This window comes from Lentinula edodes (assembly GCF_021015755.1).
Source record: "Lentinula edodes strain Le(Bin) 0899 ss11 chromosome Unknown C8R40scaffold_25, whole genome shotgun sequence".
NCBI classification, from domain to species: Eukaryota; Fungi; Basidiomycota; class Agaricomycetes; order Agaricales; family Omphalotaceae; genus Lentinula; species Lentinula edodes.
The window spans coordinates 275,703-296,708 of NW_025764331.1; the positions used below are offsets into that span (position 1 = coordinate 275,703).

General features: G+C 45.4%; 10 protein-coding genes across 10 annotated transcripts; 6 read left to right on the top strand and 4 right to left on the bottom strand.

Moving 5' to 3' along the window:
- Positions 1–1,811: 1,811 nt before the first annotated feature.
- On the top strand, positions 1,812–2,503 carry C8R40DRAFT_1172366 (uncharacterized protein; the record flags this gene model as incomplete). The annotated part of the gene is made up of 2 exons (XM_046231845.1): positions 1,812–2,120; positions 2,177–2,503. The coding sequence occupies 2 exons, from the start codon at positions 1,812–1,814 to the stop codon at positions 2,501–2,503; spliced, it is 636 nt and encodes a 211-aa protein (XP_046084671.1).
- A 934-nt stretch (positions 2,504–3,437) lies between these two features.
- On the bottom strand, positions 3,438–5,208 carry C8R40DRAFT_1049726 (mRNA guanylyltransferase; the record flags this gene model as incomplete). Its single annotated transcript, XM_046224582.1, has 10 exons — positions 3,438–3,674; positions 3,729–3,903; positions 3,952–4,152; positions 4,207–4,347; positions 4,396–4,475; positions 4,525–4,608; positions 4,666–4,797; positions 4,857–4,938; positions 4,989–5,051; positions 5,105–5,208. The coding sequence occupies 10 exons, from the start codon at positions 5,206–5,208 to the stop codon at positions 3,438–3,440; spliced, it is 1,299 nt and encodes a 432-aa protein (XP_046084672.1).
- Positions 5,209–5,278: 70 nt separating this feature from the next.
- On the top strand, positions 5,279–6,087 carry C8R40DRAFT_1049787 (uncharacterized protein; the record flags this gene model as incomplete). Its single annotated transcript, XM_046224588.1, has 3 exons — positions 5,279–5,495; positions 5,546–5,713; positions 5,768–6,087. The coding sequence occupies 3 exons, from the start codon at positions 5,279–5,281 to the stop codon at positions 6,085–6,087; spliced, it is 705 nt and encodes a 234-aa protein (XP_046084673.1).
- Positions 6,088–6,094: 7 nt separating this feature from the next.
- Positions 6,095–7,484, bottom strand: C8R40DRAFT_1049539 (WD40-repeat-containing domain protein; the record flags this gene model as incomplete). The annotated part of the gene is made up of 7 exons (XM_046224570.1): positions 6,095–6,347; positions 6,399–6,633; positions 6,689–6,809; positions 6,858–6,971; positions 7,027–7,125; positions 7,186–7,331; positions 7,382–7,484. 7 exons carry the CDS (start codon positions 7,482–7,484, stop codon positions 6,095–6,097), a joined length of 1,071 nt encoding a protein of 356 aa, XP_046084674.1.
- Positions 7,485–7,581: 97 nt separating this feature from the next.
- Positions 7,582–9,981, top strand: C8R40DRAFT_1112638 (uncharacterized protein). The gene is made up of 15 exons (XM_046228423.1): positions 7,582–7,680; positions 7,732–7,740; positions 7,792–7,820; positions 7,870–7,931; positions 7,983–8,247; positions 8,303–8,318; positions 8,369–8,428; positions 8,477–8,575; positions 8,632–8,786; positions 8,843–8,859; positions 8,921–9,084; positions 9,135–9,145; positions 9,202–9,495; positions 9,557–9,722; positions 9,772–9,981. Exons 1-15 carry the CDS (start codon positions 7,599–7,601, stop codon positions 9,795–9,797), a joined length of 1,455 nt encoding a protein of 484 aa, XP_046084675.1. The 5' UTR covers positions 7,582–7,598; the 3' UTR covers positions 9,798–9,981.
- Positions 9,982–10,350: 369 nt separating this feature from the next.
- C8R40DRAFT_372028 (uncharacterized protein) lies at positions 10,351–11,526 on the top strand. Its single transcript, XM_046234861.1, has 5 exons — positions 10,351–10,501; positions 10,566–10,797; positions 10,896–11,051; positions 11,107–11,323; positions 11,375–11,526. Exons 1-5 carry the CDS (start codon positions 10,450–10,452, stop codon positions 11,438–11,440), a joined length of 723 nt encoding a protein of 240 aa, XP_046084676.1. The 5' UTR covers positions 10,351–10,449; the 3' UTR covers positions 11,441–11,526.
- Positions 11,527–11,611: 85 nt separating this feature from the next.
- C8R40DRAFT_1161537 (ribosomal L27 protein-domain-containing protein) lies at positions 11,612–12,214 on the bottom strand (the record flags this gene model as incomplete). The annotated part of the gene is made up of 4 exons (XM_046230133.1): positions 11,612–11,824; positions 11,875–11,942; positions 11,994–12,092; positions 12,157–12,214. 4 exons carry the CDS (start codon positions 12,212–12,214, stop codon positions 11,612–11,614), a joined length of 438 nt encoding a protein of 145 aa, XP_046084677.1.
- A 153-nt stretch (positions 12,215–12,367) lies between these two features.
- On the top strand, positions 12,368–13,140 carry C8R40DRAFT_1172372 (SCF ubiquitin ligase; the record flags this gene model as incomplete). Its single annotated transcript, XM_046231846.1, has 6 exons — positions 12,368–12,458; positions 12,509–12,573; positions 12,641–12,828; positions 12,883–12,985; positions 13,044–13,064; positions 13,120–13,140. 6 exons carry the CDS (start codon positions 12,368–12,370, stop codon positions 13,138–13,140), a joined length of 489 nt encoding a protein of 162 aa, XP_046084678.1.
- A 1,564-nt stretch (positions 13,141–14,704) lies between these two features.
- On the top strand, positions 14,705–15,470 carry C8R40DRAFT_1070805 (uncharacterized protein; the record flags this gene model as incomplete). Its single annotated transcript, XM_046226270.1, has 3 exons — positions 14,705–14,876; positions 14,958–15,007; positions 15,063–15,470. The coding sequence occupies 3 exons, from the start codon at positions 14,705–14,707 to the stop codon at positions 15,468–15,470; spliced, it is 630 nt and encodes a 209-aa protein (XP_046084679.1).
- Positions 15,471–15,525: 55 nt separating this feature from the next.
- C8R40DRAFT_1161539 (Utp21 specific WD40 associated putative domain-containing protein) lies at positions 15,526–19,105 on the bottom strand (the record flags this gene model as incomplete). Its single annotated transcript, XM_046230134.1, has 15 exons — positions 15,526–15,845; positions 15,894–16,098; positions 16,153–16,292; positions 16,351–16,454; positions 16,508–16,695; positions 16,764–16,955; positions 17,004–17,246; positions 17,297–17,547; positions 17,603–17,789; positions 17,844–18,022; positions 18,073–18,287; positions 18,341–18,470; positions 18,545–18,644; positions 18,698–18,798; positions 18,850–19,105. The coding sequence occupies 15 exons, from the start codon at positions 19,103–19,105 to the stop codon at positions 15,526–15,528; spliced, it is 2,811 nt and encodes a 936-aa protein (XP_046084680.1).
- Positions 19,106–21,006: the final 1,901 nt, after the last annotated feature.

The following is a 21,006-nucleotide window of genomic DNA, read 5'->3' on the forward strand; positions in this document are numbered from 1 at the left end:
ACTTCAGCCGATACCTTCCCGTCTTTGCGACTGCGTACGTATTCATGCCATCCTTTTCGCACCGAGGTTGTACCTGTAGCAGACCTATGCATCTAATTCTGCGATGATCACTAGAAGTCCTCAGAAGCGATTCTAATCAATGCCATTTAGCAGGAAGGCAAAGTGGTAATGAGGTAGTTTAGAAAAACCCTAGGTCAGTAGTCGTGAAACCGAGCAGCCGCTGAATACGAGGATTTCAGTCAAAGGGATCAAAGGGTGGCCACACCTATTTTCAGTTTGATTTTGACGTGAACCTTTAGGTATAGTACAATCAGAAACTTCCCTTCTTTATATTCAAGTGCCAATTGTTCCATCGCTGCCGTGCATTTTCAGATGGTAATTGCATCAGTCAATTAAACCATGTACAGGTAAGATACATAACCTTCTGTATCCCTCGAAAATAAGTTGTGAGTTTCCTGCCCTCCCCCAGCAATCTGTCTGCTATTTAGTGACTAATTCACTCACCCGCTGCTGTACCATCCCAACGATACTACCAAAGTTTTTTGAATCATATGCCTAGACAGTTACATCTCGAACGAAAATTTCAGACCGGAGGTGTGGTATCCCGGTATACTACCTGTAGTAGTTGCCATGGTTTGCGAGTCTTTGTCTGTAAAAGGTGGATCCTTTAGATTAAACCTGAAGCACTTACTTCGGGGTGAGCTGGACCCTTCCTTTGTTCACAGTTAATCTATATCGGCTTTGATCGAGTGCTCACCGCCGCGGAATCAACTTACTATATCCCCGGAATTTTGTACTATTAGACATTCTTGACGCTCCAATATAAAATGGCAGTTAGGTATGCAAATATCGCTGCGTTATGAACCTCTAGCTACTATGAGCTTTTTAGAGAGCCAACTCGACGCAGGTCGGTATGCAGATGGTCATTGTGGGTGCAAATGGCCGGTGAACCAGTGGGCACATTCATCTTTCGGATCAGTAAGTGGTCTATCAGTGGATCAAAAATTGGTACCTCAGCCAGAGATATCGCGTCGATACTGGGAATTCGACGCGTTTTTACGCGTCATTACGTCGAAGAATACCTGTGACGAAGCATTTGAGAACAAGGACGCGACGGACGCGGCTGGATAGGGGAAAAAAAGGCTCCATCCCATCAGCGCGCGCGAGCCGGTTCGGTACGAATGGCACCATGAGGCTCACAGGAACACCACTCCTTTCTCGTTTGCGCAGATGGTCTCAGAATATAGGATCCACCTGCTCCACATCATTTGTAGGTCTCTTGTCAGAGGTTTGAAGATCGTCATTTTCCATCAAAGGTTGTACGGAAACCAAAACGGAAAGTTCTAGTGATTTCCTTTCCAGGGGAAAGATACCAAGCCGCCGTGTAATTTTGATTACTTAGAATCTTGTCTTAAGATTAATCGTTCGGAGGATGGTCAATAGTCGCTCATAGCATTTCTGAACGGTGCAGCTGGATGGAGAACAAGGACAGGCAGGAAGCCTTGATGATGAGATGCTGTCGTTAGGGTCTTTATGCAATATATGAACTTGGGTTGCCACCAATGATTGAACGTACTGAACTCTGAGCTTTGGCCTGATTGTGGCCGATGTATGGTGATGAGATTTATCGCGGAAAGAGTAAGAGTAAGACATACATATCTCCGAAGTCACAATTACATGATGGTATAAATTAAATATTTAGTTTCCCACATAATTATCTCTTCCTTTCTCTTTCACTCGTCCTTTCGCCAACTGGTTCTCCAGCACCTGCGTCAGGCAGCTGCTTTCCCCCCTGTTCTTCATCTTCCAGGATGCCTTCTCTTCGTCGCACCGTATCTTCGCCCGCTGTTCGGTCTTCTCCATACCCGACCTTGTCGTCTTCAGGTCAACTGAGCAGCGGGCCAGCTACAAGGCCAGGTCATAGTCACAGACGACCATCTGGCTCGGAAATTGCTACCAGAAGAGTACTGGCTGATATTGAATGGTGGCGAGTCACCGACGGCCAGCGCGACTTGGAAGCTGAACAGAATGGCCACGAGCAGTCTCCGCCTAGAACAGCGGAGAACCTCATGGATATGTTGGAGGGTCTAGTTTCACCTCTTTGGCCAGGTTTTTCCGAGGTATACTCAATTTATCATACCAGGGTATTTTCGTGTGCTTATTTCCTTGTTACCAGGATTTACCGGAACTCTCGAGTATCGTACCACAGACTCCTCCTCGCCGCGGTCACCGCCATGAATCGTCTAGTTCATCAGTCCAGTCTACATCAGAAACCTCGGAAGGAGCCGTGGAGGATCTGCGACTGGGCTTGCAATACATGGGCTTGAGCGCTTCGGATGTAATTCTGCCTCCGGTCCACTCGAATGAGCGAGCGACTGCTTTCACTTACTCGCCATTTTCCCGTTCTCGTTCGTTCGTGAGCGCGTCCGACATACCACAGTATGATTATCCCGATTTTGCCGGCTCCCCCCTCTCTTCGCAATCTCCTGACATTTTCGATTGAAATTGCGATGCGGGCCAGGCATTCCACGAATCAAATGTGATCATAAACTGGTATTCAACAAAAAAAAACATCTATGTTTTGTCCTTTCTTTTTTCTTGCTCCAAACGCGCTCTGTACATCACATCAAACGCATCTTTCATATTCCAAAGATTTCATCCATTTCTGATCCTCGCATGTTGTTTCACGATACTTTCACGACACTTGAAGACGTCAGGGTGTTAGGCCATTAGCTGTTACAGTCTATTATTCACTATTCCACATTCAACATTTACCAAACAGCCAATGTACATTTTCATCTTCTCCATATACACATGGTTCACGTTCACGCCTTTCACGCTTCTACTTCAACAAACAATTCGTGTACCTACATTTCTCTTCATCTACATATCACGTCTTTCAAATCTCTCCCCGAAGTATCTAGTGACAAGTTATATTTTTTTCTCGTATTTTCCATCTGTCTTCAACCAATGTAACGACTAGACATGCATCCATCTCTTGTTCATTTGCTCTCTTACCTTGGTCTCTGCTGTTGCTCGAATTGCTATCGCATCACGATCTGTCACGAAATACGTTTTTCAAAATGTTTTACTGCAATGTTGCTATACGAAATATACGTCTTTGTCTGGTCCAAAAAAGACTTCTGTTCTGTCAATTGAATCCGTTATATGGTGAACTCGGGACGATGCGCGATATTGCGCTAATGATCTTTATAGTCCTAAGCCTATCGGAAGAAATGAATCTTTACCGCGGGACGTGATATCTTCGCAGCTAAGGCAGGAATAGTCTTGAGCGCAAGCTAACCCCTGAATAAAAGTTGGCCTAGAAGGTCCTAGTATCCGAAGGGAGCCGCTCTTCTCAAGCTATTGCAAATTGTGATAACCCCACAAACTGAGACTGGTCGATTGCGAGTCGCCTCACAGAAAATGGGGCTCGGCTAACGTTCGAAACCAAAAATATTCCTTGGTCCAGCGACCTTGCTCCATTGAGAGGGTTGCAAGGGGCCATATCGAAGTTCGACTCGAGGGATGGGCTGTGAGGGCCGGTTCACAGAGGCAGCCGCAGGTGGACCCGAAGGTGGTGGTGGACGAGCTGGCAAAGGTGTTGCATTTTGATTCAGAGCTCCTTGACGAGCCTTCCATGCCGCACGTATATGATTCGAACGAGATAAGAGCTGATGTTTTCAAATCGCGTTATTATCTAGTGTTTCAAAGCCATATTCACTCACTGTCTGCTTTTCTACTCCATCGGCTATACTTGTTATGATATTCTCAACGACATTTTTGTGATTTCCGTTAGGCTTGTCATTTCGAAAGCGCATCATACGCCAGCCCTTTACGTGGGCATCCCAGTGAACCTCCACAATTCGATCGTCATATTGCTCCCCAGATTTTTTCATCCTACTCTTCCCATGAGACAAAATCTTCAATCACAGACCGAACCGCACTCACTTTTCCCATTCATCCTCATCAACGTACATTTCATCATACTGTTCGTATCGTGGTGTGCCATTCTGGTCTCCACACCACACGTGCAACAGGAATTTGGGTTTGGCGGCAAAGTCGGGTTGAGTAGGAGAAGAAGGAAGCGGGGGGAAGCGAAGGACAAGTTTGAAGTCAATCGAGTTTTCAGTTGGAGGCTTCCATTTTATCCTGATGTAACAGGTTAAGATCTTGAACGCTATGCAAGAGGTAATAATTACCCACACGTTTGAATCTGTGCCAGGGGAATAGGGTGTATTGACGCAAGTGTAGATAAGCCCGTCGTTCTCATGTTGTAGGGCAGGTATGTCCATGGAGAATACTTGCTCTACATTGTATGCAGATCTGATTTCCTTCACCTTAATCCTTTGCACCACATTAGCCGTGATCGGGCCAGGGAATGATGAGACGTACTCGAAAGGCTGCGACGCCGCAACATGAGGATGATCGCGTACCATCTTTGCATACGGCTTATAGAACCATTCGTTCAATCGCTTGAGAGACGTAAGGGGAAATTCGATTCTGCCAACAAGGGAAGCTCACTCCGTAACGTTTATCGAGGGGCCGGGACATTACATTTTGGTTATCCACCACGAGGCAATCGAAGACTAGAAAACGAGTGATTTCCTGTAGATACGGGGCTCAGTAGAGATAAAGGCCCACGAGACCTCTCAATATTCTCACCCGACGTGTTCTCGGATCAACGTCAATTACCAATTCGCCATCGACAAGAGTATTTCTCAAAGGATTCAGAGGATTTTCGTGATGAGGAAAGAAAAGGCCAGTCAATTCGCGGTATGTGTTGTGGCGATCAATCTACAGCAAATTTGGAGTCAGTTCCAGAGTTCAGGAATTGATATATGTATATTGCGCACGAGAAAAACCTTCTGACCATTTTGGTCAAAGAGGACGAACATCAAGACCCGTATCCCGTCAGACTTTTCGCAAACCCAAAAGCTGTCATAGATTGTATGAAGGACATTGGGTCAAAGAGGGTCATGGCTCACTCTTGACTTTCGAGCTTCAGCAAATCCCTCGACCCAAAACTGACGGGTTGGGATCCAGGAAATCTATGTACACCTATAATGTTTGACCATAGTTTTCCTGACTGTGATAAATCTACCTTTCATTTTCCAATTGACAAAGCCGTGCAACAAAGGATTTCAACCACGATTCTTCCGGTGAATGTTTAGGAATGAGTTCTCCAGGCAAGTCGGGTATCGGCATTCGTTCAAAACAGGTACTCGGTCAAAGCTGTGGTCATCGAGCTGGCACGTGTTCAACACTTGAAATTTCAATGAGCTCACGCTCAGTACTGCAGGGAACACTTTTGATATGCAAGTCAATCCTTTCACTACCACATAACCTTGCACTTATCCCCCTGTGCCCCTTATCAGCCGCTGCTAGTGCTTTCGGAACGGGTATTCATGGAATTTTGACCGCGCAATCCAACACGGGCCTTCGCGTGTTTTCAGCAGGGGTAAATGGCGGAATATCTGGTGCTACATTCTTCAGTAAGTACATTAATCCTTATACTCAAGCATCTTTTCAAACACGTACGAAGGTATACGGGAACTCGCTGTCAACCCGTTGTTAGTTGCGACACTTCCGTACGGACGTAAAGAAGGAATTGTCTCTGAGAATTCACGATGGTCAGGAATTCGGACAGACAGGCTTTTGGAATCGGCCATTAGTGGATTTTTCACAGGTGGAATCCTACGGGGAGTCACTCGTGCGTGAATTTAGTCCTCATTCAAAAACCTACCGTTTCCGATCGTCGAAACAGGAAACCTTCGAGCTGTTTCCTCAGGCGCCATCTCAGCAGGTGTCATCTGCACCTTGCTTCAGTACATGTATAACGAGTCAAGAATTATTCGCTTGAAATATCTGGTCCATCAACGCGAAAACTCTGCGACGTCTTCTCGTGATCAAAGAGCGTCCAATTCATCACTACCATGGACGGAACGACTGCTTGGGATTATAGGAATAAAAGCTGTTTCAGACGAGGAACACTTGATATCACTCAAGCAACAGAGGGATGCCCATTTGAAGAGGATAGCAGAGTTAGAGAAGGTCGAAAGAGAGGATAAGGATGTCACAGGATAAATATGATTCATATAGATGTTTCTATAGGTGTCTCTCTATCCCATATCTCTATGATACCTTTTCCATCTTTCGAGAACCCACCGATGACGATTTTCGTATCATTTGTGACTAGAGCATTGACTTTCTCCAGTGCAATTCCCTTCTTCCTCCATAGTTCCTTGATGTTCTTATCTCGGTCACTGGTTTCACTATTTATTCTCCACTGTGCTATTGAGCCGAGGAGAGTGGATGTTGTAAGAATATCTGGGCTGGAGAAGGACCTGTAATCTGGTTTAACTCATGAGATCGAAAAGAGGCGCGCGCATTCGTACATTGCGACGATCGGTCCGTCCACGACCTTGATAAATATTTGTTTTTCCCCGTCCGATAATCCATTCCATTTCCTATATCGTTTTGACTTGGTTTTTGAATGCACCTTTTGACCTCCCAGACCAATCCATAGACTACCATCTGCAGTCCCAGCCGCTAGAATACCAGTTGAAGAAAACGCGGTCGACAGGATAAAAGGCGGAGAAAGCGACACTCCTTCAGTATTTTGGGAGAAACCTGCAGATAGTTAGTTGTATTGATGACCAAATACCTCATTATCGAATATACGTACTGATTTTTTGTTGAGATAGTATTGCGCCTTCTCGGAATTCGAAGTGGAGGAAGGTCTCATCATAGCCAGCACTGACAATCTCTTTTGGTCTGTCGGGTACGAATTTGACGCAAGCACATACCTTATGTGCAATAAGTATCGAGGTTCAAATAACCAACGTCAAACTTACACTTGTATGCTGTTCTTTCATTTTTGCAACTAATAGGCTAGTAAGATCAACCACACCCACCACTCCAGAATCTGTACTGAAAGCAAGATGCTTTTTGGTGGGATCCAAGTCAATCTTACTGATTTGAGTGAGATTGTGTGAACCGCATGTCAAACATATCATAGCTTACCTCGTTCAATACATCATCATCTTCAGTCAGCCTGAGGGATAATATTGCGTCTTCAGCAGTAGCTATCATAGAGGACATGTCCATTTTGAAGAGGAAAATCTGAGCCAGAAACAGCGTCAAACGACGGGCACGCGTTGAATAGGATTGTAAAACTTGTACTTGGTTGCCGCACGCGACCCAGGCATCGCGGAATTCTGATCCACTTCGTTTGAAGCAAGCGATGGATGATACCTCATTTTTGAGTCCACGAACAGCTTTCAGAACTTTGAACGAAGACAAGTCATAAACGCGCAATGTTCCATCATCTTGCACGTATATTCAGACTAGTTTGATATCTGAAACGGAAGATCTTTACCTGATCCTGCGAATAGATGGCCTGCATGGCCAAAGTCAAAAGAAGAAATAGGAGCTGGCGTGTTCAGAGTTTTTACAACAACATAAGGACAAGAACCGTCCATGAAGGAGAAAGCAAAGAAAGCAAAGATTGGTTCAATTGATGTCATTGCTGATAAGCGCTGAGCGCTGAGCAATCAAAAGATATAAGCGCTGCCCCTTGTTTCTCTTCAGCACCAATGACATCTACCAAGGACGCACCAGAAACGCTTCAAGACCTTGAGACGCTTTTAAAAAATGATAACAAGGTCAAGGTTGCTGGTAAGCTTGCTCACAAATCCCCCGTATCTATCCTCATGTTTCCCGCAACAGGCATCGATGGTATGTACGTTTAATGTAAATCTCGCATATCCTCCGTCAATAGATTTTCAGTGGATGGCGTACTTAGAGGAAAGTTCATGGTGCGTGAAAAGTAACGACTGCCCTTCAGCAAACTCATCACTTCGCTAGTCGAAAGAGAAATTCCTAAGCGCAGCTTCATCAGACGGTTTTGGGTTTTGCAGTGTGATTTTGTGCGTCAAGTAATGAGTTGATCAAACACTGCACCCTGACAGAATATGCAGTGGCTGGGACATCCATGATACGGTTTACTCTCGAGAGCTTCTCATTTCCAATAAAGCTAATGGATATAGAGACATCCTCGCGTCAATCGATCTGTCCACGTATCGAAGGATTCCATGGGAGAACAACGTCCCATTCTTCTTGGTTTCCTTTTTAGATCCTGATACTAAGGAACCCTTAGTCGTGGACCCGCGGGGAATCTTGAAAATAACTTCGGACAGAGCTGCAAAATCACATAGAAGCTGTTATGCCGGGGTTGAATACGAAGTAAGGACCCCCAGGCTTTGAAAAATCGCCTACCTTATTGCCTCTTTCCTCATAGTATTTCAACTTCAAAGGTATAGTTTTTTGAATGATTCCCATTGCCTTCTCAGACAATGTTCTTTAGAAACACCTGTGTCCCTTGCAGAGAAGAAATTCCAGAATTTAACACCTCTCACCCCTGGGAGTACGTGCTGATCAACTTACATACATCGTCTGGTTAACTTGCTACAAGTGCACGGTTATTCACTGCTGCGTACTCAACTTAATAACGAGTATTTCCACTCTATATTCGATGAAGCTTCCAAGTTCGGCGTCGACATCGAAGGTCACCGTAGGTGCCTATGTATTTCGACTGGCAATGTCAAGGCTTACAATAGAAATCATCAGACACCGAGACTGGTCCTGGAGTCTTAGAAACTGCCTTGGCATACACAAATGCTCTTCGTATGGCGGATAATGCTATTCTATTTAAGTTTCTCACAAAGAGCATTGGCATGCAACATGGCGTTCTTCCCACTTTCATGGCTAAACCTTGGGGGAACGTATGTCCACTTGTTCCCTTCTGTCGCCGTATAAAACTTATCTTGAGTGAGTTTAGCTTCCTGGGTGCAGTGGGTACGTTTTTCTGAGTATGAATACCCAAAAAATCACGACATCGACGTATACCATATCACAGACATACTCATGTGTCCTTACGCGACGATTCTGGCAAAAATATATTTGCCGTGTCTGAGGCAGAGCTTTTAACTGGGAGGCCCGGAGCAGCTAACGACGATGTTAAGTTCCTGAGCGAAGAAGCTGAACACTTTCTAGCTGGAATTTTAGATGGTATCGCTGATGGTATGTGTCTCCATGCTTTCCATTGGCTACCAAAAATTGAGAATTTCTAGTTATGCCCATGGTATATATCTTCAGCCCCAAAGTCGCAATCAAAAGTTTATTGACAGTCAATTCCAGCTTGTACCTACAATTAACGGATATAAACGTCTGGTCGGCGGCGAGGCGTTTTGGGCACCTAACGCCATCACCTACGGTTACGACTCTCGCGCGGCTTCGATTAGGATTATATCACCTCCCTCCGTCCCTTCAGCCGCTACGCGACTGGAAATTCGCGTCCCCGGAGCCGACATGAACCCTTATTTCACCATCAGTGCCATATTCCTGCTAGGCCTTCGTGGGATCGAGAAGAAGCTCAAACTGTCCACACCCCCTATGAGCAAGCTTACGGCCGATGATAAGAAGAATGGGACGGTCAGAGGCTGTTTTACCTTGTGGAAGCCTCTCGTTCCTCTATACTAATGCTCTAGTCCAGATTAAGATGTTACCCACTTCTCTGGAAGCAGCTACGGAACGCATGATGAGACCAGAGAGTATTGCACGAGAGAAAAGCATGTTTGGTGACGTTTTTGTTGAGCATTTCGGCGGTACTAGAGAGCATGAGGTTAAAGTCTGGAATGAGGCAGTCACGAATTGGGAAGGTGAGCTTTTGTGCTGGTAAATTGCTGAATGAAACTTACTCGTCTTTAGTGGAGCGTTATATCGAATTGGCATGAGTTGAAAGAATTCAAGTTAGCATTTATTTCTAGAAGAGAAATGCAATCCCGCGTAACTAGATAGTCACTACAGAGCGTTGTCTTTGTGTGTAATGATTGCGAGCGAAGCGAAGCAATACTGGCCATAGGGTGAAAAATTTCGTCAATTCTATATTCGCAAATCCCACGAGGTCACAGCCACCGCCGTTTTTGGTAATCCCCTGTAAATTCCTCGTCATTGAATTCAGTCGCGACTGTCTATCTTCCATTACCTTGTACATTCTTAGTTGCTCAGTATACAATCCTTGTGCAATCATTACAGTGTCTTGATAATTGTTTTACGGAGGCGCGCCAGCACCGACACCCCTCGAAACTAGAATTTCGAAGCGAGCACCACATGTGAGACGTACTTGGAACGGAGGGGGCCGAAGGCCCCCTCCGAGCCGGACGAAGGAGGCTCACATGCGAATGCATGTTAGACAGATTGATAATATGTATATTTCACGATCATTATATGTACAGACCTTGATGTTGAGCCATCGCCCTGTCATCGGAAGTAGCGTTGAAGAACTCTTCCTCCGTTGCCATAACCATGCAATTCTTCCCATTCAAGGTGTATATTTAGCCCAGGGTGTTGCTTTCCACCATCGACCATCTCCTTCTTCCTCCCACCATGTCTGATCACAGTGAAATCAAGTTGACGATAAAGCCTCTCAAACCCACTGGTATACATCTGTCTCTTTCTGGACGATGAAGTTCGAACATGTCATGAACTCCCGCTTTTTCCAGATATCCCTTCGGAGGAGGCCATCTTCACGACGGCGGACGCGCTGATTGAATCATGTACCTCCTGGAAGCAGGGAAAGACGTACCATAAAGTTGTGAAGACGTATTCCCGAGGAAAGGGTCCAGAAGATGGAGCTCCATGGCACTGTAGGATTAGTGTGCATAAATCCGAAGAAGCCACTTTTGACCAGATGTGGGCAAAGCTTGGGAAAGACAAGCCTACGAACGAGATGCAGTGAGTCTTCAAATATTGAGTGTGTACTGAAATGTGGCGAGAGGATCGCCTTTCTTACAATGAGCTCCTCGGTATCCTGTCGGTATCATTCAATTTAGATTTATTCCGGACATTCACAAGGTTACGAAATTGCAAGAAATATCTTCTACCCAGTCTATCTGGTCTTTGTATTACAAGTTTCCTCCTCCAGTATCTCCTCGAGTCTTTACGGAGCTACAAGTAACGCGGCTTTCTGAAGTTGAACCGCGTACCGGGTGAGTCTAGTGTGGGCTCATTGTCTCGACATGGACCTCATTTTTTCATACGTAGGATCATTATTTCCATACCCATAGACTTATCTTCGCCCGAAGACGCAGAGTTGGCCAAGATGGAAGAAAAAGGTGTCAAAGGCCGGTATGTGAGTATAGAACGAATCACAGAGCTCGAAGATGGGTCGACGGAATGGCGTATGGCCACCTCAAGTTCACCAGGAGGGTCTTTACCTTCGTGGTTGGTAGAAAGTACTATGGCGGGTAAGATTTCCGAGGTGTGTTTGGGTTTACTTGCTTTTTTCACCCCATTCATGGTCCGTTGATAGGATGTGCCGCATTTCATGAAATGGCTTCATAGTCTACCGAAGACGGAGGCAGCAACTGAAGAATGAGGAAGAAGCATGCATTTTGCCGGAAGGATATTGTGGGTGTTATATAGTATGATGATACCAATGAATGCATCGCACTTCGTACAGATTAGAGGTATATATGTTGACAAGTGTGTCGCCGCTGGTGGCACGTCCAATATAAGCATATAGACTAAAGATTTGCTGTTATTGCTGTCATGATGTTGGTGATACGGTTTGTGGTGTGTTGACATTTACAAGGCCAAAGTAACGACTTCGACCGAGCTCTGATTCATCCCGGGGGAGCTTTTCGCCACGATTCAAGACGACACCAACAAACTTCCTTTCTCCACGCATATACTTTTGCTTGTAGAATCGGACGTATCCAGGAACGAGAGCGTAAATTGTGTGATCCTTGCCCATTGCGACCTGCGTGCAAGTTAGCATAAGGCAAACAAAGGACAAAAAAGAAGACGCACATTTTGAGAAGGATGAAAGACACTACCGCGCTGTCGAACAATGATATTTCCAGGAATCACATACTCATCTATTCAGGTATGAACAACAGAGTCATCGACAAGGTAATCCCATCGCGCACCAGAGAATTTTTTGACACCAAGACGTCTACCAGCAGAGCCACCGTGATTAGCTACTGTACCACCAGCACGTTTCGTTGCAGTACGAACGGCACCTAGCCCTGGAGAACAGACAAGGGAAAACACAATTAGCATTATCCACTTCTTCATCGTAGAAAGACCTGCCAAATGCAGCAAAAGGGTTCCTTGTTGCTGCATCAAAACAGCGACCTAGAAAAACCATAGGGACCGGATAGAGACAAGCGATAAACAATGGCTTTGTACTGGTGCAACCCACAAATTAGTGACTAGTCAGACCACGTGGACCCGAGTTACTAAAAGGCAATCCACACGGCCTTTTTCGTTCTCTCTTTCTCCATCGTCGACTTCTGTGAAAATGATTGTCCTCAAAACATCCGATAACGAAACGTTCAATGTTGACAGGGAGGTTGCTGAGCGTAGCGTTCTGATCAAAAACATGCTCGACGGTACGCCTTTGTGCCACTGATATAAAGTTATTTCACTGAACTTTTATCAGATATCGGTGAAGACAGTGATCAGGCTATCCCTCTACCAAACGTAAATTCGAGCGTCTTGAAGAAGGTGAGTTTTCAGTTTCAGCGCTCAGGAATCCATCATAAGACACGCTAAACGATCTTTTCCATCGTAGGTTTTGGAATACTGCGAGCATCATCGTGGTGAGCCTCTGCCAGCAGCCGATGCTGACCAGAGCCAGGACGAAACCCGGAAGCGTACCACAGACATTAGCGAATGGGATCAGAAGTTCATCACTGTCGACCAGGAGATGCTTTTCGAAATTATTCTTGCCGCGAATTACCTGGATATCAAATCTCTGCTGTGCGCCCGAGTTCCCCCTTCACTGTGGAAATAATGCTTACGGGATCAACCTAGTGACGTTGGGTGCAAAACTGTTGCAAACATGATCAAGGGTAAGACCCCTGAAGAAATCCGGAAATTGTTCAACATTGTCAATGACTTCACACCTGAGGAAGAGGTACGCTCTCGGGATTTTGATCGTTGTGTCGTCGCATGCTGATAGCATTTCGCATCAGGCTCAGATCAAGAAGGAGAATGTGAGTTTTTCCATACGAATTATTGTTTGTCTCTTGATTGTAATTATTTTCATAGGAATGGGCTGAGGATCGATAGAGTTGATTCTTTGTTTTACAAGCATTCCACTTCGTCTGTACTTAATTCATATTGCTTTCCTCTGTTCCGAACGTAAATGAGCCGCAAGCTCTTGTATTTTTAACTTGCACTTGTGTGACTTCCCAGTAAAGGTCGAAATCAAAGGACAGTGTTGGACGTGATCAAGCTTAGACGATAGTCTATGCAAGGCTCATAGCAGGTGAGTTTAGCCTTCAATGCTACACCCTTCAATGCTACACCCTCGCTTAAGCCATCTCCACCTACCAGGCTCACATGGGTCCACCCTCCTGAGGTCTACAAGCGAGATGGCCGCTTAGCAGTGTCGCAGTCAGCTTCACCTCAAATATTGAATTCTCCTTTCTTCTTGCCTACGTAGTTGACATATATACGCCGTTGGTCTTCGCATCATATAAGTACTCACAAACTCAGACTTCTTCCCTTGCCTCCCCCTTTTCTTCCTTCACTGATTCTACTAGGTATGCTAAATGTCTGTCCCTCATATTATTGTACATATCTCTCATGTTTAAGTATATCTATCCTCTTCCTTCACTGATTCTACTAGTTATGGTATGCTGTTCATTGTCGCCCACCCCTCGCTATCCACAATACCTCGGTTTCCCGCCCTGTGTCAGCCCTAGTTCCGGAATTTTTTTGGTATTTCTTGACACCTCACTAGGCCTCACTTCTTGCACCACTATCATCCTAATATCAAAACGGCCCTCTGGGTCAGTTTTTCACTGGCTAAACACCTGTCCGCGGGTCGAACCAAAGCAATTGGTCATCTTGAAGTGAACTTCAATCATAATCGCATTTTGCTTCTGCCGTTGTTCCCACTGCAATGGAGTTGAAAAAGCTTCACGCCTTAGTTCTCCGAGGTACTATTGTCTGAAATTTAGCGTATGCAGGCTGTTCTACACACAATTGCCGAAGCACTTTAGACAACTACATCGATGCTCATCATGTCCTATTTTCTCCTACCTACCAAATACCTTGAGATTTGGATATTCTCATACACAAGTCTACACAGGTGGTTCACAGACGTACGGCGGGCAACTCAAGAAAAACGATCGCACCGAATTGGACTCCATCCCCATCACTGTCTATTGAACCCTGAAGTCACCTATGATAATTAAACTGCCATGCAGTGCTATGCCCATTCATCCGAAACATTTAGTGCAGCATAGTACTTGTGGTCGTACGTCGGCCTCGTCCTTTCGTGCAAACCATATGATCCTATTACTGGAACATCCTCCCTGGCAGTGCCAGTGAGTACTCAGATCCAGATTGGGCAATCCACTACCCGTCCGGCTTTCGTCTCAGCCTTCTCCCTCTCACTTTCCTCCGTGACTCCGCTCATCAAGTCCATCCACCAGTCGCAGACCTCCATAACGACACGGAATTTCCCCGGCCTTTTCGAGCTTTCGCATCAGCTGTTTCTTTGTTGTTGTTTTGAAAAATAATCTTCTTCCTGTATTCCTATCCTCAATCGCCGAATGGCTATATAACAGGGCACTGTTATTTCTTAGATCATACTTGAGTCGCTGACTACTTGTTTCAAACGTCCATGCCTGCTACGGTCTCCTTCCGAAAATCTATACGGTGGATTCCAGATCAAGCCTCTGAGCCTTCCGATACAGTTGTTCTGACTGGAGGGAAGACCGGTGTTTTTCTCGATGTACGCTTTTTGAAAGATTCAAACGAAATCGAGTGGGCTTTTGCTGGATATCGATCAACAGGTATGTACTATGCTCATTCTTTACATGTCTCGTTCCCTATTACTGGTTGGCCGATTAGCTGATACCGCTTAGTCCTGGTAGGAAGTGAAGAACTAACGAAGTTCACACATCTGATCGATTCTCGCACGAAGGTAGGTGAAAGTTAATGATTTTACTAGACTTGCAATCAATTCTTTGATTGAATAGGATCCCTTACAAGTAGTAGACTATGGCTCTAACACTGTGCTGTCCGATGGAACGATCCTTGAGAAAGGAGAGATGATGAATCCAGAGACCGGAAGGCTCACTGCCTACGAGGAAGTATGGCAGGACGAAAGTTCCGACTCGAATCAGGCAATTTTCTTGCAGAATGTCAAATATACTAGTTGGTATGCACGAGTTGGACATTGGCAACTCGCTCTTGGGCGTGATTCCGCCGGTGTATTCTGGGCTTTTCAAGCCCACTCAATCGATGGAGATTGGATGGTAGTACACAATCTCGGTGTGACTAACAGCGGAACGGTTACCCTTTTGCCGGAAGATACCTCCCACTGGGCAGAGGGAAGAGTACTGGAGTGGAATGGCGATCGCTGGCTGGTGCTGGAAAAGGAGTAAGAGGTCGGCGAGTGATGAATACAATCAATGGTTGCAAAAGAAATAGTGTACAGATCTACAGTGTATCTCTGACAAACCCGAGAGCTCCGAGTGACGAAGCAATCAGTTCAAGGATTCTCTGGCTTTCGGTACGCTGCACCTTCATCAATCGCTCCACGTCGTCGTGTAACTCGGAGTTTGAAATTATCGTGTCCGCGTGCATGCGAAGAAATACATTGAGGAATGCCTGAACAGCTTCAAAGTCTTGATGTGATAATAATCTTTGTGTCAAAGCATTGATAAAAGTTCGAAGACTGTCAAGTGTCACCAAAGACTGAAGTTCAAGGTCTGCAGCTGCAGCTGAAAGGGTTTTGGAAAAAGAGAAGAATGACTCGTCTAGCGGGAGTAAGTCGTTGATTTATGTCAAGACTCCGACGAACTCACAATCCCCATTGACATCCTCCCCATGAAGTCGTTGTAAGAATACGCTCTCGGCATTCTGTATTGCTTGTTCTAATCGTCGGGATGGATTTTGCGACGCGCTCTTCTTTGGCTCAGTTACGAATCTGGTCTCAACACCAGGTAATGTCGGCAAGAAGAATGGCGCTTTTTCAGGAGCTTTTGGGGGCTCCTTCGGTTTGTTCCGTTGCTGAAGAATTGTCCATTAGTGACAATGAGGCCATATAAACTATCATGTGTATACCTGTATGATCTCTAAATTGAGAAGGGTCTGCCATTTCGAGCGCGGAAGTAATGTCAACGTGATGAGATCACCATCCAACTTGGGAGGCGTCGAAAACACATCAACTTGGGCGGCCAGTGCTTCTAATGGCGATAGCGACTCTAAAGGTGTTACATGAGTATGAATTACGATACATGATACAAAAGTAATCAGAGATACCTTCGCCCTCGGCTACGCCTTGCATCAAGGGAAGATCAACAATTGCGATTTCATCCTCAACGACAGTTTGAAATGCAACTTCGGTATACTGGGCTCGATTCGCCCTGCTCCCGTGTGAGCTTGGAATTGTGTGAGGCAAGAGGATCTACGAGCTTACCATAAGAAAACACCAACGCTATCAACATGGGCTGTGGCGATAAAATCATTGGTGGGTGAAAATGACACACTAGTCGCTACACTAGATGTCCTGAAGGCATCAATCAAACGTCCAGTGGGTATATCGAAAGTCCGAATTATTGAGTCCAATGAAGTGGTGATAAGCCACCTGGAGTCAGGTGAAAATGTCTGCAGAGAGTATTATCAGTTACACCCTTCAATTCGGTATTGGATGGAGACAGCGTTGACAACCATACAATGTCTAAAACACGACCACGGAATCCCCCGAACTCTCTGACGACTGTTTTTGTCTCTATGTCCACTAATCGGACAACCATGTCATCACACACAACTGCTAGTAGCCCATTGTCCCGCTGAAGGACCATCGATACCGCAGCCGATGGAAGGATGACTGTGTGATCAAGGTTTGCTGTATGGAAATCGAAGAACTACCAAAATCATTCAAGATAAATAATGACGGTCAAATCGTAACGCACATTGACAGTACCATCGAGGGTGCTCGCTATAACCACTGTGTTCAATGAATCCGTCGCAAGGCCGGTCACAGAACGCTCTTTGGTTCCTTTCTCCGTTGTTTGGAAGCGACCTGCAACTTCAGGTGGGCATGCTCCAACGCGAAATGTTCGTCGTCGTATTCCAGACTGCATATTCCACATATGTATGGCACCAGTAGAGGAACCCGCTAACCCAAAGTTGCCGCAGGCTGTTACACAAACAGACTACGATAGTAAATCAGCCGACCATCGGTTGAGAATTGGAGGCATTTAACCTTTGCGGAGCCAAGAGGAGAAGCACGTTCCTTTCCTTTAGCCCTGGAGGTATCAGCAAAGCTAAAGTTGTGTTTGCCAAGTTTTTTGTTTTGCATCGACCATGTTCGCGCGAACGTTTCATCGGTATGTGCAGTGAGAATGTCGTCCCAATCTTTTGTGCGAGCAGGAGAATGTGAGATTGCAGTGATCGGAGGGAATTTTAGGTTCGCCACTGGTATCGACAGGCCGCTGGCCTTTTTAGCAAGGGATCCTAGAAAGTTTGAGTATTTAGGTTGGCATTATTAAGACATGATGCGAAAATTTACCTTGTGATAACTCGAAAGATCTCGAGTCGCGAACAACCGAAGTGCATCGAAGGCTGCGATCTCTGGAAGCCGTCAAGAGCTGTTTGCCATCCTCTCCATAATAACGAATAAGATGCGGAGGGGCCTGATGTCCAGAACGAAATTTCAACAGCCGAGGGGCAGCGGAAGGGGTGTCGAACAACCATTGCTAAAGGATATATTTTTGAGTCCCCAAAAATGGCATTCGGTATAAGCCGCATACCTTGACGCTATTGTCTTCGCCAGAAGTGATCAAGACAGGTTGGTTAGGGATCCATTCGAGAGCGCTTATAGCGCCATCGTGAGCTCCTCGTACCATATGCAATAGACGGCCACCTTCGTTCAGGTCCCATATAGCAATATGTCCTAAGGACGAGGCAGAAGCCATAATGGGTTGCCCATCTGAGGAAGATAAGTCGTCCAGGATAATTTGGCGAAGTCAACCTACACACCACTTCGAAAGCCCAAGGCACGAACGCTACCACCGTCCATAAACATCCTCATCAATCGCTCATCTGTCCGTACATCATAAACGGATATTTCGCCCGATGCAAATCCAATTCCGACCACATCTATGGCGGACGATTGCGTGAGAGCGGTGATTGCGGAACCCTCTGAAGCAGAGGAAGAGAGGAGAGATGAAGTAGCGAATTTGTGTATGCAGGTTCTGGTAAAGGCGATTCGATATAGGTAGCTCGACAAGAAGAAGAAAGTATTCACTGGGAGCGGATGTTCCATAGTTGCACTGCACCTTGACTGCTTGAAACAAGAACTTTGTTCAGATATGTAGCTGGATGGAGTATTGATGTCGCAGTGAAATCGTTGTCAAATTCAACGGTTGTTTCCATCACTACGAAAGAGGTTAATGAGGCCATGGAATAGTTGAAGAGAATACAACCATGCCTTCCTCTCTTATGTCCCAACACAACATTCTTCCGCCATCTTCAGTCAGAGAGAGTAACTGTGTTCCAAAAATAGTGATGAAAGACAAGGTAGTTCCTAGAGGATTGACGAGACGCGAAACCTATCCGTGTGCTGAGATGAGAAGAGTAAGAGGAGTGAGTAGATAGGGCAAACCTCTTTTCCACGGATGTATTTGATCACATTAGGCCCACTGGCTATCCATACAGCATCCCCATCCATGACCATACTCGATATCTGTTCTTCGACTTCGGGACCTGTTCTGCATTCTGAATTTCTGGTGAACTAATCGCTAGAATAGATCTCACCGACGAAGAGTAGATCCATCTTGGCACCATTCCAGAGTGCCCATGACTTTCCCAAGCATGTAAGAATGTGTATTCGAGGCCCATCCGTTGCACCTTTATGCGAGCGTGTCTGGATAACGAATGGGATGTGATTTGTGATGAGACCTAGAGCCCGGAAAGGGACAAAAAGGCGAGGCTCATATTTTGGTTTATTAGATTTTTTTTGGTCTTGCCTCTGCCGCTTTCGAGGAGGAGATGGCAGTTCTTCAACGGTCATTCAGTGAACCTTGAGATAGTGGACTTGAATTTTCGAATGGAATTCGAAACTGCAAATTTTTGTAATTGCGTGATCACGTGCTACGAATTTCGCCTCGGAATTGGCAGGCCCCCGGGGCCCGGAAGCTCCCCCAGAACCCTGTCCGAAATTGCATATTTTAGAGGCCAAAATCAGCCATTTCCTTGTCCAAATATAGCGTAGATTGAAGCTCAATAAGTCAGACCTTGTCCGGTATAACGTAGTTTAGAAGCACCAAAAGCAAAATTGAAAATTATATATTTTGAGTACTTTACACTGCCATTTTTGGAAATTTCAGGGAATTTTTTTGGATTTCACCGTCACTCACGTGATTAACCTTGTCCGTTATAGCGTATTTTAGGCTGAAAACCTGCTGAAAAGTTGTTCTATTCTGCCGAATTCAAGCCCGGCACTTAAATCGGCCAAATGCCCTAAATTAGAAAGATCCTGATGCGATCCTTCCGCTTAGAGCAGTGACAGCGCTTCGGTTGAATCGAGCTGGTTCATCCGGCTCTCTGTTCAGACCTTCCCACCGTGCTGCATTAATTTTGCACGATCTATGCTACATACATGCTATGTAAGATCAATGCATACCAAGAGCTGGAGAATGTGAAGATGAGAAAAACTTTATATCAGTGTTGAGAGCTGCACACACACGCAGATGTTCTGTAAACTTGTTGCATAAGTTGTTACTTCACACAAGGCCCGCAATTCATGTATGGTGTAACTTGCCTGGAATGTAAAATGAACGAAATTCAGCAGTTTATAATGGCTCTCAGATTATCTAGCAAATGTTGGCAAGTCATTCCTGCAGTCTCCTGTGTCTGCCAGCAGATAGAAACTTTGGCATTGTGATAATTTTGAAAGCCATAAGCATGTACTTGAATGCTTGGACAATTCAGGGAGTGGTTGACTTGCTATGCAGCAGCTCTTAGAATGACTGATGTAAATGCATCAAGGACCGAGCACAGCAGAGCACCCTGTATCACCTGGACTTCAGGCGGGAAGAATTTAATGGGTACCAGCAGTGAGGAGATATCGTCTCAGCCATCCTTAAATCCATCCTTAAATCCAGCTTAAATTCACGTGAATTTATCGGATAGCTTAAATTATGGCTTATTTCGTACTTACTTGACTTATCTGTCTTTATATCTATTTAAAATGTAGTATTTCCTTGAGGTGTTGTTTCAAAAAACAGCCAGCCCTGCTACCATCCAGGATTATATTATTTTCTGGAACACTGAATACTTTTGCAATGAGGCAACAGAGGGGAACAGCAGTATTGGAGTGAAAATCGCGTCAGTAGCTTCGAGCTACAGCGGAATATCAGTCACATGACTCGTGTTTGTGCTGCCACTTGCAAGGTCAAACGACTGGACCATGTCCCTGTCGACGTCTATCCTCTATCTCTTACAGAGCAGATGAGTTTTTGTTGAGCATTGCTTGCACCTGCTCTCTACAACAAACTGACCACCTCAAAACTGGTCATGGCCCCAAAGGCACGGCGCGTCCGGAACTGCTGTAGTGGCGGGTGCAAGCAATCTTAACTTACCTCCTCTTGATCCCCTCAGGGCCTTATCTCTCACTCTTCCAACTAAAGAATGATTTTAAAGCAGTATGTACCATGAAAGGCGGATGTGCAATCCCAAGGTGAGTTGAACAATTCTGGTCATGCCTCACTCATTTTTGATTGAATCCTGCCCTAGATAAGTGCGACAGGACTACGAAATAATGCTCAACCCTTGAAGCATAACACTTAGTCTATGCAAAAATAATCTTGCATGTCCTCGTTGTCACCTCCAACCCTGAGGCGAGTGGGAGGGTTTTGGTCATATCTCACTCATTTTTTATGATACTCTGCTCTAGATAGGTGCGTTAGGATC